The sequence below is a fragment of the Salvelinus namaycush genome, chromosome 5 (assembly GCF_016432855.1).
Source record: "Salvelinus namaycush isolate Seneca chromosome 5, SaNama_1.0, whole genome shotgun sequence".
Classification (NCBI taxonomy): domain Eukaryota; kingdom Metazoa; phylum Chordata; class Actinopteri; order Salmoniformes; family Salmonidae; genus Salvelinus; species Salvelinus namaycush.
This window is the reverse complement of record NC_052311.1, coordinates 22,812,471-22,826,862: the sequence shown is the minus strand read 5'-3', so window position 1 is coordinate 22,826,862 and position 14,392 is coordinate 22,812,471. Positions and strand designations below refer to the sequence as shown.

At 42.0% G+C, this 14,392-nt stretch overlaps 1 protein-coding gene across 1 annotated transcript in view; it reads left to right on the top strand.

The window, feature by feature from the left end:
* The first annotated feature begins 2,811 nt into the window (after positions 1 to 2,811).
* LOC120048055 (ankyrin repeat domain-containing protein 50-like) overlaps positions 2,812 to 14,392 on the top strand; it is a 39,797-nt gene continuing 28,216 nt past the window's right edge. Inside the window, exons 1-2 of the mRNA XM_038993745.1 lie at positions 2,812 to 3,012; positions 3,964 to 5,000. Of these exons, the coding sequence (XP_038849673.1) occupies positions 4,498 to 5,000 (503 nt within the window). The 5' untranslated portion in view covers positions 2,812 to 3,012; positions 3,964 to 4,497. The remainder of the gene's footprint in view (positions 3,013 to 3,963; positions 5,001 to 14,392) is intronic.

The following is a 14,392-nucleotide window of genomic DNA, read 5'->3' as shown; positions in this document are numbered from 1 at the left end:
GACAGCATTATTCTCCAATCCACAACTTCTTTGGAGTAGGTGGTAGTTATATATTTTTGGAGGACAAAAAACTGCAAAGAACGTAAGCTTATTTTCCATGAGAAAACTAAACCCACTCCAGGTAGACAGATGACAGATGACGTTTACACTATTAGGTGTTGTTATTAATTGCCTGGCTCAACCTTGGTGTGATTTCTGACATCACGTCAAACCAATTCACGTCATTTGAGATGAATTCACACAGTAGAAAAACCCAGCAGCAAAACTAAAAGTAGGTCTATTGTATTGTATTTCTCTGTCCTGAAGGCAGCAGACTCATTATGGTCCTCAAAACCCAATGATATGTCTTAACCGCAAACATAGTGGAGCTCAATGGCCTTGAAATTGCCAACTGCCCTCATTGTTTGAGGGGTCTTAGTTTTCTGTTGAACCATGACACTTGAGTTTCTCTCAACTTGTTTCTGTAGCCCTGAAGACATTGTGCTATGAAGGATTTTTCTAACTGACAGTGAGAGGAAAGCGTGACATATGAAACATGTTGAGCTCCAATAATGGTCCAACAGCAAGGGAGTATTGTGTCTAACAGCAACATATCAAGCCTTAAGAAGATAAAATATTAGTCAACATACATGCTCGTATCGAAGTATTTTCCATATCTACAATTAGAGAAGATGTTGAGAGGGAGAAGGTCATGTCAGTGTCACCCCAAATGTCAATAGTCTCTAAATATGTCACTTTAATGGGATATTGATATTTAGACTATATGATTGCTAATTTATTACAGAAGGTGATTCATGCTTTGAGGCCATGATGCAGCAAGCCAAACAATTACTGCTATGCACAATAGTCATGCCCCTAAATTACTTCAATAACTATGCTGTGCCTATACACACACACACACACACACCTTAAAATACGTATTTGTTCTTGGAGCATACTCAAATCAAGGAGCCGCATTGAGTGATTGCTTAGTATTATTCACCTGCTGTCCTGCTGCTGGGATTTGTAAAGTACACTAAGTGCTATTGCATGTGAAGAAAAAAAAAGAATATGATGCCTCTTATTGTTCATCAATGTTACATTGTCTTCACTGTGGAATATATTGATTTGCATGTATGCTTTTATACAATACATGTTTGTTTTGGAAAGCACGCTGTAATATTTGAGAGGAATAAGCTTGCAGTGGATACACTCAAAATGTTGGATGCACATTGCAGTCCTCTGGGCTTTGTTTGCTGTCTGTAGTGTTGAAATAAATGATATATATTACAACTATTTTTTACCCCAGATCTGCAAAACACATCAGCAAATGGCCAATATCGTTTTGTTTTGATTGCCATTTTAAAGGTCCCATTCTTTATCCTTAAATTGCAAGGCAAGAAGGTGCAATATGAAGAGCCAGCAGTAACACATTAACCTACATTCTCAGGCCCTGAAGAGCTATGTGTTTTAGATACCTATATACCAACAACCTTTTTACAGGGCAGTAGAGCATCTGCCAACATTTCAGCAAGAGTACAAAATGGCAAAGACATGGATACTCTCTCTACACTATTTTCCCCAAATAAATAACCTGCTGCCAACCTAATACACCAAATGTGTTAAACTGTTGATTTCAAATTGAGGCGTAATATATTGGACATATTTACAAACGAGAATCATTATTACGGCACACAATGACCCCCCTAACCTGTGTCTTGTTCTGAAATTAACCAGTTGGTATTTAACTGGCACAGAGAGGGAAAATTACCCAAATTCCGCAGATTGGTTTGAATGCATTGTTGGATACACCTATTGAGCAGTTTGTGCATGGTATAAACAGCAACATGCAGCTTTACCACAGCTTAAGGGAATGAGCTCATAACACATCAACTCCAGCTGACATTAGAATCGGGTGCAGTGCACATTAACAACCACTCTCTTCTCACAAGAGTGCCATGCAAATGTTGACTGTATGAAGGGAGTAGTACGTTGGAGGTGATTGTGTTTTGTTATTTTCGTGTGAACAGCCAGATGAAACATAGATTCATACTTCTCTGTGGGTGGAGACCCTGCATGGCATACTGTATTAGTGAGAGGTAAATGTAGGAGGAGACAGAGAGGGGAGATGAGTGTGTATGTGTGTGTGATTACAGGAGAAAGGCTGGGTTCAATGTATAGATTTGCTTATCTCTCTCTGCCGTGTCCACTGGGGGCAGCTCTATAAGCATACCTTCCCCAGAGGGTAAGGGTCAGACAACACTTTTACAAGAAGGAAAGGTGTTTACTTTGAAATTAAAACACTAATTGACTTTGTGTGACCTGCAGGCACAAGCAACACTGTTTTTAATTACAACCTGTTACAACTGCAACACCATTCTTGTCATTCTTTCATCAAATAGTAAGTGATCTTAGGCAGTTAGCCTGGTAATTCCTGTATTCTGTTCTGAAAACACCCACGTGATCAACTAGTTGGAAAACAATGTGCCTTGAATGATTAATGGTAACTCAATGGTCATCAGTGATTATAAATTGTCTGGAATTTTTTTTACTGTCACTTTTTCCTCTATGCAACATTGTCGTAATAACATTAGCACTGTTATACATCTATGTAAAGAAAGAAAACGGCTGGTTTTAACGCTAACACTTTTGACTAATTACTGTTGTTCTATAATGCAGAAATTGTGCGTTTATTAGGCCGTTATAATGGCGGCTTGGGGAGCCAAAACCCCAATTCCCATCAGACTTTGCGTCCATCCTGCGTGTCTGCTCTGTATGCAAGGAGGGATGGAATTTTGGAGAGCGTTTGGAGGAAGAGAATGGTTTACTGGTTACAGTGCTGTGTTGGATAGCAGGAACCGCCGCTGCTGAAATAAAGAATAATGCAAAGACGCGGATGGACGAAGTGGAAGATGGGGCTTGGAAATCGATTAAGCAAATCAAATATTGCTTTTAAAGCATAGCATTTGGTTAGACGACAGATGGTTTTACCACGGACACAGAAACCAAAAGAAAAGGGAGATTCAGCAAGAGGTGAGAAGCCGTAGGCTATACAAGACATTTGAAACTGTAACGTTAACATTGAAAAACGTTATACACATTTGCTTAAAGTTTAAAAAATAGTTGCATTGTATTTGACAAGATTAAGGGCAGCATTCAGTTAATTGACCTATTTGCTCTTTATGGGCATGACATTATCTTTACATAGTGTATGTTTTTAGATTGACGAAAGGTGTTCGATTGTATTCTATTTGAAATGGGTGAGGTTTTTTGTCATACAAAAGACGGTGTAGACTGACCAGTCTTTGGTCCACGTTTCATCGACACCGATGACAGTTTACCCCTAATAGCGGTTGTCTACCTATTCGTAGGGTTTTTTCTTGCCGTTGCATTTCGGTAATGAGTTAAAAACTACCTCTGTCATTTCTTTCTAAAATGAGAGCGCTGTAGCAGGCTATAATGTTTACGCGATAAAGTGTGTGCCTAGAAAACTGGAGAAAGGTGAATAATAACATTTACCGGACATAATACATGTGTTTTAAAGTGATATACCTATTACTGTTATGCAGTATAGCGCCCACCTGTATTACAGATCTGAATAGAAACCGACACTTTAAGGTTATTGCTTTTAGTCATTATTGCATTGTGGGATAGGGAACATCGATGTAGTAGGAAGAGAAAGGGGGTCCTCTCATTTGGAGTTTTTCCCCGTTCAGGACGGATGTGAATTATTTGCGACACAGTCACATAGGAAGGAAGAAGGATCAGTGAGTAGGCTAGAGAAACTGAACGAAACCATGCCCAGAATTGAAGTGTGAGGACCATCCGCAATGTCTTGTTAGTTACTGTGTTATAAACAAACTCCCCATTCAGCAAACCAATGCTATGCATTTTCGAAATGGGAGTGAACTGTGTAGTTGTATTGCTAGATAGAAGTTGAAACTGTAATCTGATTTTTTTTTTACACCAAACTGTTTATTCCAGGAAAGTGACCAGGCGCTCTATGTTTATGGACAGACCAACGCATCTCTGGCAAATGTAATGGAAATAATATCTCTGCTCCAGTTTCTCTTTGAAATGTATCAAGGGAAACAAATAACTGACTCTCAGGGCTAATCAAGCAGTGGTTGAGTTTGAAAGTGGATGCACTCAAAGCACTGTGCCCTGTCATGCACAACACCATGTTAAAGCAACAAAACTGGAATAACACTGAGCATTCAGTCCAGCCAATGAGAAAGCCATGGAAAAAGTTAGTGGAAAATGTACAGTATAAGCCTCAATTGTGACTCTTTTTTGCCCCATATATTAAGCGACGTCTCAAAAACTGGTTTTCTCAGAAGGGAGCCTCAGTTTCACTTTGGCTTTATGACAACACTAAGGACAGCTGCAATCAACTTGGAAAAGCACATGTGGAGCCAACAAAATGGATATTCGATTTTACAGCTGGCCCACTCTGGGTTGAAAATGTGAGGGCAAGGAAAGCCCTATGAGGAATAGTCGGAATAGCAGTATCTCAAAATGGCCCAAACCAGTTTGCTGCAGGGTAAGCGTTTTTACTGCAGGGACTGGGTCTTCCACAAGATCCAGCACTGCATCCGGGAAAAAACGAATGGCCTGAGTGGTGTGACCACCACTCCCAGCAAGCAGTCCTCTGCCTCCGGTACTGGCGCACCCAACCCCAGCGGCAGTTCCGCAGCAGGCTCTGCGAAGGCCACCACCTGGGGGGTGTTGCTGGTGGGGGGGCCTGGGAGTGGGAAGACGGCCCTATGCACAGAGCTCCTGTGGCCCACCTCAGCCCAGGGTGCTCATCGGGGGCTGCAGCAGCAGAGTCTGGCCTTCCATTTTTGCCGTGCGGACGACTCGGACACACTCTGCCTTGGCGGCTTCATCCGAGGCCTGGTGGCCCAGATCTGCCAGAGCGGCCTGGTGCCGGATTACAAGGAGAAGGTGCATGAACCAGCGGTGCAGAGCGCCCTGCAGCCCGGGGAGTGTGAGAGAAACCCCACTGAGGCTTTCAAGAGGTAAGTGAAACCTGCTACCCACCCCCTTCCCTCCTCTCCCCTCCTTGCCTTACCCCCACCCTCCTCTGTCCCCCTACCCATTGATGAAGTGTTTGTGTTGTTCTTTTCCCCTTGTGTGGCATGCTGTGGGACTGTCCCCACTAGCCCTTGGTTGAGGAAAGGTCAGTTATTTTAAGTGGCACCAAAGCTCAGGTGGCCCCAAAGGGAAGAACATACAGCTTTGAAGTGTTTGACTGACTGCCCTATATCTTATACAAGTACAATTGGACATACAGGATAAAAAAAACCTGTTAGACTGGGGCTTTAAAAGGGGTTTAAAGCTGTATTTTTAAACGAACTGCTATGTGTGTATGTTACTTGCACGACTTGTCTATACGACGTGTTAGCCAGTCTATACTATTACACAGATGGGATGGGTCAGCCAGTCTATACTATTACACACATGGGATGGATTAGCCAGTCTATACTATTACACACATGGGATGGGTCAGCCAGTCTATATTATTACACACATGGGATGGGTCAGCCAGTCTATACTATTACACACATGGGATGGATTAGCCAGTCTATACTATTACACACATGGGATGGGTCAGCCAGTCTATACTATTACACACATGGGATGGATTAGCCAGTCTATATTATTACACACATGGGATGGGTTAGCCAGTCTATACTATTACACACATGGGATGGGTCAGCCAGTCTATCCTATTACACACATGGGATGGGTTAGCCAGTCTATACTATTACACACATGGGATGGGTCAGCCAGTCTATACTATTACACACATGGGATGGGTTAGCCAGTCTATACTATTACACAGATGGGATGGGTCAGCCAGTCTATACTATTACACACATGGGATGGATTAGCCAGTCTATACTATTACACACATGGGATGGGTCAGCCAGTCTATATTATTACACACATGGGATGGGTCAGCCAGTCTATACTATTACACACATGGGATGGATTAGCCAGTCTATACTATTACACACATGGGATGGGTCAGCCAGTCTATACTATTACACACATGGGATGGATTAGCCAGTCTATATTATTACACACATGGGATGGGTTAGCCAGTCTATACTATTACACACATGGGATGGGTCAGCCAGTCTATCCTATTACACACATGGGATGGGTTAGCCAGTCTATACTATTACACACATGGGATGGGTCAGCCAGTCTATACTATTACATACATGGGATGGGTTAGCCAGTCTATACTATTACACACATGGGATGGGTTAGCCAGTCTATACTATTACACACATGGGATGGGTCAGCCAGTCTATACTATTACACACATGGGATGGGTCAGCCAGTCTATACTATTACACGCATGGGATGGGTTAGCCAGTCTATACTATTACACACATGGGATGGGTCAGCCAGTCTATACTATTACACACATGGGATGGGTTAGCCAGTCTATACTATTACACACATGGGATGGGTCAGTCAGTCTATACTATTACACACATGGGATGGGTCAGCCAGTCTATACTATTACACACATGGGATGGGTCAGCCAGTCTATACTATTACACACATGGGATGGGTTAGCCAGTCTATACTATTACACACATGGGATGGATTAGCCAGTCTATATTATTACACACATGGGATGGGTTAGCCAGTCTATACTATTACACACATGGGATGGATTAGCCAGTCTATACTATTACACACATGGGATGGGTTAGCCAGTCTATACTATTACACAGATGGGATGGGTCAGCCAGTCTATACTATTACACACATGGGATGGGTCAGCCAGTCTATACTATTACACACATGGGATGGGTTAGCCAGTCTATACTATTACACACATGGGATGGGTTAGCCAGTCTATACTATTACACATATGGGATGGGTCAGCCAGTCTATACTATTACACACATGGGATGGGTCAGCCAGTCTATACTATTACACACATGGGATGGGTTAGCCAGTCTATACTATTACACACATGGGATGAGTCAGCCAGTCTATACTATTACACACATGGGATGGGTCAGCCAGTCTATACTATTACACACATGGGAGGGGTTAGCCAGTCTATACTATTACACACATGGGATGGGTCAGCCAGTCTATACTATTACACACATGGGAGGGGTTAGCCAGTCTATACTATTACACACATGGGATGGGTTAGCCAGTCTATCCTATTACACACATGGGATGGGTCAGCCAGTCTATACTATTACACACATGGGATGGAATGCAGTGTTGAACACACATGCCTCATGTCTGGCCATCTGGTGATGCTTATTGCACCATCTCTACATCACACACTGGGAAAGTAGGTCAAACGTTCAGCGAGGTAAATCATTTTTAAATGGTCAACAGACTCATTGATTTCCCTTGGGTTATACACCTTTCCCAACGGACGTTGAGGAAGTAGCCCTGTGTCAGTTAGTATAGTAATAAGGCACTATTGATGCCTGGGACTTGACTGTGAACTTTGAGATTGAAGACAGGTTAACATGGGGACATGGACAACCTGTGGAAATACAGAGGTCCATTTCTGGTCAGTGTCAAAGGAATGGAATGCTTCTCACAGACTGCATCACCAACTAATCCTGGCCTAAACAAGGGTATTTCTTTACCGCTTGAGGTTTGGTTCAGACTCGGTGGACAACATACAGAATTCTTATCCAATGGAGATCACAGCCTTTTGTTTGTGGAGTAAATATGAACTCTGAAGAATTTCTTATCACCATCTCAGGTGTAAAAGTGTCGTGGATGCTGTTGTACACAAATCATTTCACGGCCCCTTGGTAATCTACTAGATGTTGTCAGGTTGCAGAACGTTGGAATGTGGAAGATCTGTAGCCAAGATCCTCCGCTTTATTTTTGCAGACTGGCATTTACAATAGGCAAAGCAAGTAATGGAGGAATATAAAAAAGTTTATTATTCTTTCAAAATGATGGTTCCCCTAATTGACTTTAGGGATATCATTTCACAGTGGGTGGAAAACTCAACTCAGGTGTTCCAATAACTAGGCTATATTCTCGATCAATAAATGAAAAAGAGTGTGTTCATTTGTTCCATTTTTGTCATTTAGCTGATGCTCTTATCCAGAGTGACTTACAGGAGCAAATAGGGTTAAGTGTCTTGCTCAAGGGCACATCGACAGATTTTTCCACCAGTCTTGCTAAACAAGACTGGTGGAGCCTTTGGCCCCCACTCAGTTTTAAATGTGAATGCCAGAGAGTTTAACCAAATTCTTTGTCCTCGTCAAAGCCAAACAATTAATAGTATGTTGATCGTAATCACCGGTTGTGTGTCAATACATTAAACCTGGTTCAGACGTTGGTTGACATCTCCATCCTATGCCCTGCCATCCTCTCCATTCACCATTGTGTGCTTTTCTAGTCACCAGAGTAAGCTTTATCTTGAATAGGATATCTTGGATAGGAACAACAGCAACATGAAAACCTGGGAGGGAGGGGATCTAACTACAATATGCTTTCCCTCTATTAATGGCCTCTACCATGTCTTGACTAGAGCACTAGCAGTGGAATTAAATTTGGCCTTGTTTGAAACTATCCAACAACATTCTCTCTCTCCCCAACATGTCTTTTTTTCCTCAGGACAAAAGAGCACACATAAATAGGTGGAATTAACTCAGTCATGTGGGCACTCTAAAAGCTGAAGGCACTGGGAAATGTGCTGAGAGGGCAGATTACTTTTTTGTTTAGGTGAGAGCTTTTGGGGTTTGTTTGTAAGTCTAATTTTCAAATGAGCGTGCAGTTGTTTGAATAACTGCCAGGCAAATCTGTACGTGGTAGCAAAGGGAGCTTGTAGAGTGTTCATGGCTTGAATCTGAAAACCCGGTTTGAGTTTCTTGGCAGAATTCTGTCTGCGTTTTTGCCTTTATGACCCTTTTGCTTCGAAAGTTGATTGAGGTTTTTCCAAATGGTCTATATTTGCTCCAAATCAACATTAGCCACTTAATTGAATTGACTCATGAATTAAAATAAAAAACATTGTTAAATACATAGGCCTACAGCTAGCATAACAAGCTAATGTTCTAAAGCTTTTTACATGCAAGGACTGAAGGCGATGACAAGTTTGTTGCTAGCCTTTACAAATCACATTGACAGCAATATGCTCCTTTTCGTCTACTGTAGTTGGAGCTTCGGATGTTATTAATAACATCAACATTCATAAACTCCATAAATGATGGATAGTGATCTGGATGTATTGAAACTCTGCTGACACTTATGTTCATGGTATATGATTGTCCTAACTTCACAATCCTGTGTCATGATCATCTGATGCAATTCACCATAACATCGCTGGTATCCTGAAAATGCATCTCAACTCTGAGCTTATTTGCATGCCACAAACAGGTGCAACTATGTATCTGCCTGCCATCCAAATACATTATTGTAAAGGCACAGTTCTTGTAAAGTTGGATCAGTACCTGTACTCTGTTTTTGTACTTTGTAGTACTTATTGTACTTTGTAGTACTTGTTGTACTTTGCAGTACTTATTGTACTGTTGCTAGAAGGTTGGGGACTGCAGAGCGGCAGTCGGGGGGAAAGAAGAGGATGCTAATGGAAGATGAAAGCGCCGCGCGGCCTTCATGTGGTGCACGGCTGCGGAAGACTCACTGCAGATTAGGCCACGTTTTAAAGGATGCCGCTGTGGCGCGTCAGGCTCAGCCCCAGACAGCCAGAGAGATGGTCCCAGTGGCTGCAGCTATGACTCAGCATTCTGGAGCCAGCCCCTCTGTCCACGTCGCTTTAACTTGGCATACAGGGGCGGTGGGTATGGGAGTGGGTGTTATGACGCCAAACAGCCCAAACACGTTCATCGGATCCCCTTTGCGTGTTTTCATGACGAACATATTAAATGTTAACTGAGCTATTGGCTGCACACATTCGGAAACGGGGAGGTCGCTAAGTGATGTGAAATGAAAGCCCCGGCAGATTTTTTTTGTGCTTTCAGAGGATGTCAATTCGGCAATGCCGTGTGGGATATGCCTTCTTCTGTCTCGCGCTGACTGGAGTGAATGGGAGGGAAGGAAGTTGCGTATGCTTTGTCTGGCACATGATGTCTTCTTGTGTGTCCTCATCAGGATGAAATACAGGAGACGCTCTCATTGTCCCCGCAGGCTGCTTCGTCAGACATTTACCATGCTGTGTGTGTACTGTGTAGCGTGTCCCAGAGTCCAATTTTAACAGGAGTATATACATAGGGGTAGGAGGTTAAGAAACTAAGATTTAAAGTGGGCTTTTTTTAACAGAAACAGATCTGGTCTCTCTCTTGTCAGCAGGAAGCAGATTTTGCAGTCAACCTTTCCACCTGTTCTTGGTTATGGTGATACTATTTATCAAAGTGAATCTGCCTCTACTATTAAACCCCTGGATGCCGTTTTATCACTGGAGACAGTTTTATCACTCATCACTGTATTCTTTACCAAAAGATTGTCTGGACCGCTTTGAAGTCACGTAGATCACATCATTACACTATTTTTATTTACAAAGGCCTGCTCCACAAACTTCCGACTTACCTAACATCACTGTTAAGATTTAAAATGAAAAGTGAGACTCCTTTGACGTCTAGGGAGTTAGGTCGATCCGTTACGTGTTGAATTATCTACAATAATGATCTACAATGCACTTTAAAATTGAAGGAATTGGTGCCTCTAAGGCATTTCAGATGGATCTTAGGGAACTTTTTTACTGAAGAATGTGTCTGTTTTTTTATGATTTTGTTTAGCTTTTTGTGTGTTGTTGTGTATAATAACGTCTAGTTTAATGTGTATATGAATGTGTCGGTTCATGTGTTTATTGTATTTTGATGTGTATCGTGGTGCTATATAGGATCATCTGGAAAAGAGACATTGGGTCTCAGCATTGACTCCCTGTCAAAATAAAGGTTTAATCAAATAAAAAAAAATTGGTCTGGGAGTTGGCGGGATGAAATTTCAGATCCCACTGACATTGTTGAATCACTGGCAGCCTGGCCGGGAATGCACACCTTACCACTTAGAAAGTTATATCATTTCAGGGGTTAGTGTAGGGAATAAACCTGTTTGTCATCAATCAACTATCTTAAATAGCTTAAAAGCACAACATTTAAATACATTTTCTGGTTATGCCAAATTGGACTCATGTTTAGTTTTTTTTGCTTTGTTTGAAATAGATGAATTCCAAAGCACAAAATAAGTTGTTTTTGTGTAGGTTATTGAATTGTATAGGCTAACCATTCCTGTCTTTACCTTGTATTGCATGAACTGTCTATAGAGCACTGTTTATGATAGCTCTAGACCTCTCCCTTTTCTAGGATGTCTGCAGAAAATAGATTTTGCAACATCCATTACCTCATTACCAGATTCCCCTTTTGTCTGTCTGTAAGCCAACCAATTTGCCGTTTTCACCTTGAGTCAAGTTACTGCTAAGTTGTAGTAGCTATTTATACATACATTTAGTCATCCTTCTTGAGGAAAACGCTTTGTTTAAAAGCCCACATTCAGTAAATCCAGTCAACCAATCCATTACTCCTTGTTACTGCAGGGAGGAGGGGCGAATCCCATGGAGATATGAATTGTGGGCAGAATAGCTTTATGCCAAAAAAGATCTTGATAAACTGTGCAGTTTATCAGAAAATGTCAGAAATTGTTTTCTACTTGCAGAGACTTGTGGGTTGTGGAGATGCAGTTGTTTGAGCTTTAGAAATGTTTGGACTTTGTTCTGCAGCACCAGTTGACATGTCTGACATCCCCATTGCTTTATACTATAAATGCTTTGCTGTACTTTCTTTACTCCTCTTCGACAAAATGCTAGTATTGTTCATTCCAGCATAGTTACCAATTCACCTCTGTATACATACAGTGTGAAAAGTCCTTCATTTTTTTATGAAGCATTCAGCTGAAGTCTCCTAGGGAGCAATAGTAATGGTGTCTTTTTGTAGGCACCAATGGAGGCTCCGCCATGGCTCGTTGGCCAAAGCCTATGGGGGAAATAACGTTTTTTGGGGGAGTAAATGTAGAATCTAAGGTCTGCGGTAAACACAGGCTTAGGAGATCTTATACGTGTTCTATGAGATCATCTTCATTAGCTAACGTCACTTTTTGTGAAATTTGAAGCATTTATGTAATCAAAACAAGCATCATTCATAAAGCTCATGGTAACTGACTGATATTAACTCATAGAACAAAACGTATAAGATCTCCCAAGCCTGTGTTTACAACAGACATTATTTTCTGCATTTAAGTATTTGCTTAATAGATTCTTGTTGGTTTTGTTTTGTAGTCTTTGACCAATGACAAGCTGAGAAAACAAGTACAGTACCAGTCAAAAGTTTGGACACACCTACTCATTCAAGGGTTATTCTTTATTTTTTACTATTTTCTACATTGTAAAATAACAGTGAAGACATCAAAACTATGTTATTTAAAAAAAAAAAAGTATATATTTCACCTTTATTTAGCCAAGTAGGCCAGTTGAGAACAGGTTCTCATTTACAACTGCGACCTAGCCAAGATAGAGCAAAGCAGTGCGACAAAAACCACAACACAGAGTTACACATAAACAAATGTACAGTCAATAACACAATATCATTTTTTTTTTAAATCTATGTACAGTGTGCGCAAATGTAGAAGAGTAGGGAGGTAGGCAATACATAGGTCATAGAGGTGAAATAATTACAATTTAGCACTAACACTGGAGTGATAGATGTGCAGATGATGATGTGCAAGTAGAGATACTGGGGTGCAAAAAAGCAAGAGGGTAAGTAATAATATGGGGATGAGGTAGTTGGGTGTGGTATTTACAGATTGGCTGTGTACTGTACAGGTACAGTGATCGGTAAGCTGCTCTGACAGCTGATGCTTAAAGTTAGAGAGGGAGATATAAGACTCCAGCTTCAGTGATTTTTGGAATTAGTTCCAGTCATTGGCAGCAGAGAACTGGAAGGAAAGGCAGCCAAAATAAGTATTGGCTTTGGGGATGACCAGTGAAATACACCTGCTGGAGCGTGTGCTACGGGTGGGTGTTGCTATGGTGACCAGTGAGCTGAGATAAGGTGGGGCTTTACCTAGCAAAGACTTATAGATGACCTGGAGCCAGTGGGTTTGGCGACGGATATGTAGTGAGGGCCAGCCAATGAGAGAATACATGTCGCAGTGGTGGGTAGTATATGGGGCTTTGGTGACAAAATGGATGGTACTGTGATAGACTACATCCAGTTTGCTGAGTAGAGTGTTGGGGGCTATTTTGTAAATGACATCGCCGAAGTCAAGGATCGGTAGGATAGTCAGTTTTACGAGGGTATGTTTGGCAGTATGAGTGAAGGAGGCTTTGTTGCGAAATAGGACGCCGATTCTATATTTAATTTTGGATTGTCGATGCTTAATGTGAGTCTGGAAGGAGAGTTTACAGTCTAACCAGACACCTATGTATTTGTAGCTGTCCACATATTCTAGGTCAGAACCGTCCAGGGTAGTGATGCTAGTCGGGCGGGAGGGTGCGGGCAGCAATCGGGTTGAAGAGCATGCACTTAGTTTTACTTAGTTTTAAAAGCAGTTGGAGGCCACGGAAGGAGTGTTATATGGCGTTGAAGCACATTTGGAGGTTTGTTAGCACAGTGTCCAAAGAAGGACCAGATGTATACAGAATGGTGTCGTCTGCGTAGAGGTGGATCAGAGAATCACCAGCAGCAAGAGCGTTGATATATACAGAAAAAAGAGTTGGCCCGAGAATTGAACACTGTGGCACCCCCATAGAGACTTCCAGAGGTCCAGACAAAAGGCCCTTCGATTTGACACACTAACTCTATCTGAGAAGTAGTTGGTGAACCAGGCGAGGCAGTCATTTGAGAAGCCAAGGCTATTGAGTCTGCCGATAAGAATGCGGTGATTGACAGTCGAAAGCCTTGGCCAGGTAAATAAAGACGGCTGCACAGTACTGTCTTTTTTATCGATGGCGGTTATGATATTATGTAGGACCTTGAGCGTGGCTGAGGTTCACCCATGACCAGCTCGGAAACCAGTTTGCAAAGTGGAGAAGGTACCGTGGGACCGAAATGGTCGGTGATCTGTTTGTTAACTTGGCTTTCGAAGATTTTAGAAAGGCAGGGCAGGATGGATATAGGTCTGTAACAGTTTATTTCTAGAGTGTCTCCCCCTTTGAAGAGGGGGATGACCGCGGCAGCTTTCCAATCTTTGGGGATCTCAGACAATACGAAAGAGAGGTTGAACAGGCTAGTAATAGGGGTTGCAACAATTTCGGCTGATAATTTTAGAAAGAGAGAGTCCAGATTGTCTATTCCAGCTGATTTGTAGGGATCCAGATTTTACAGCTCTTTCAGAACATCAGCTGTCTGGATTTGGGTGAAGGAGAAGCGGGGCTATCTCTGCA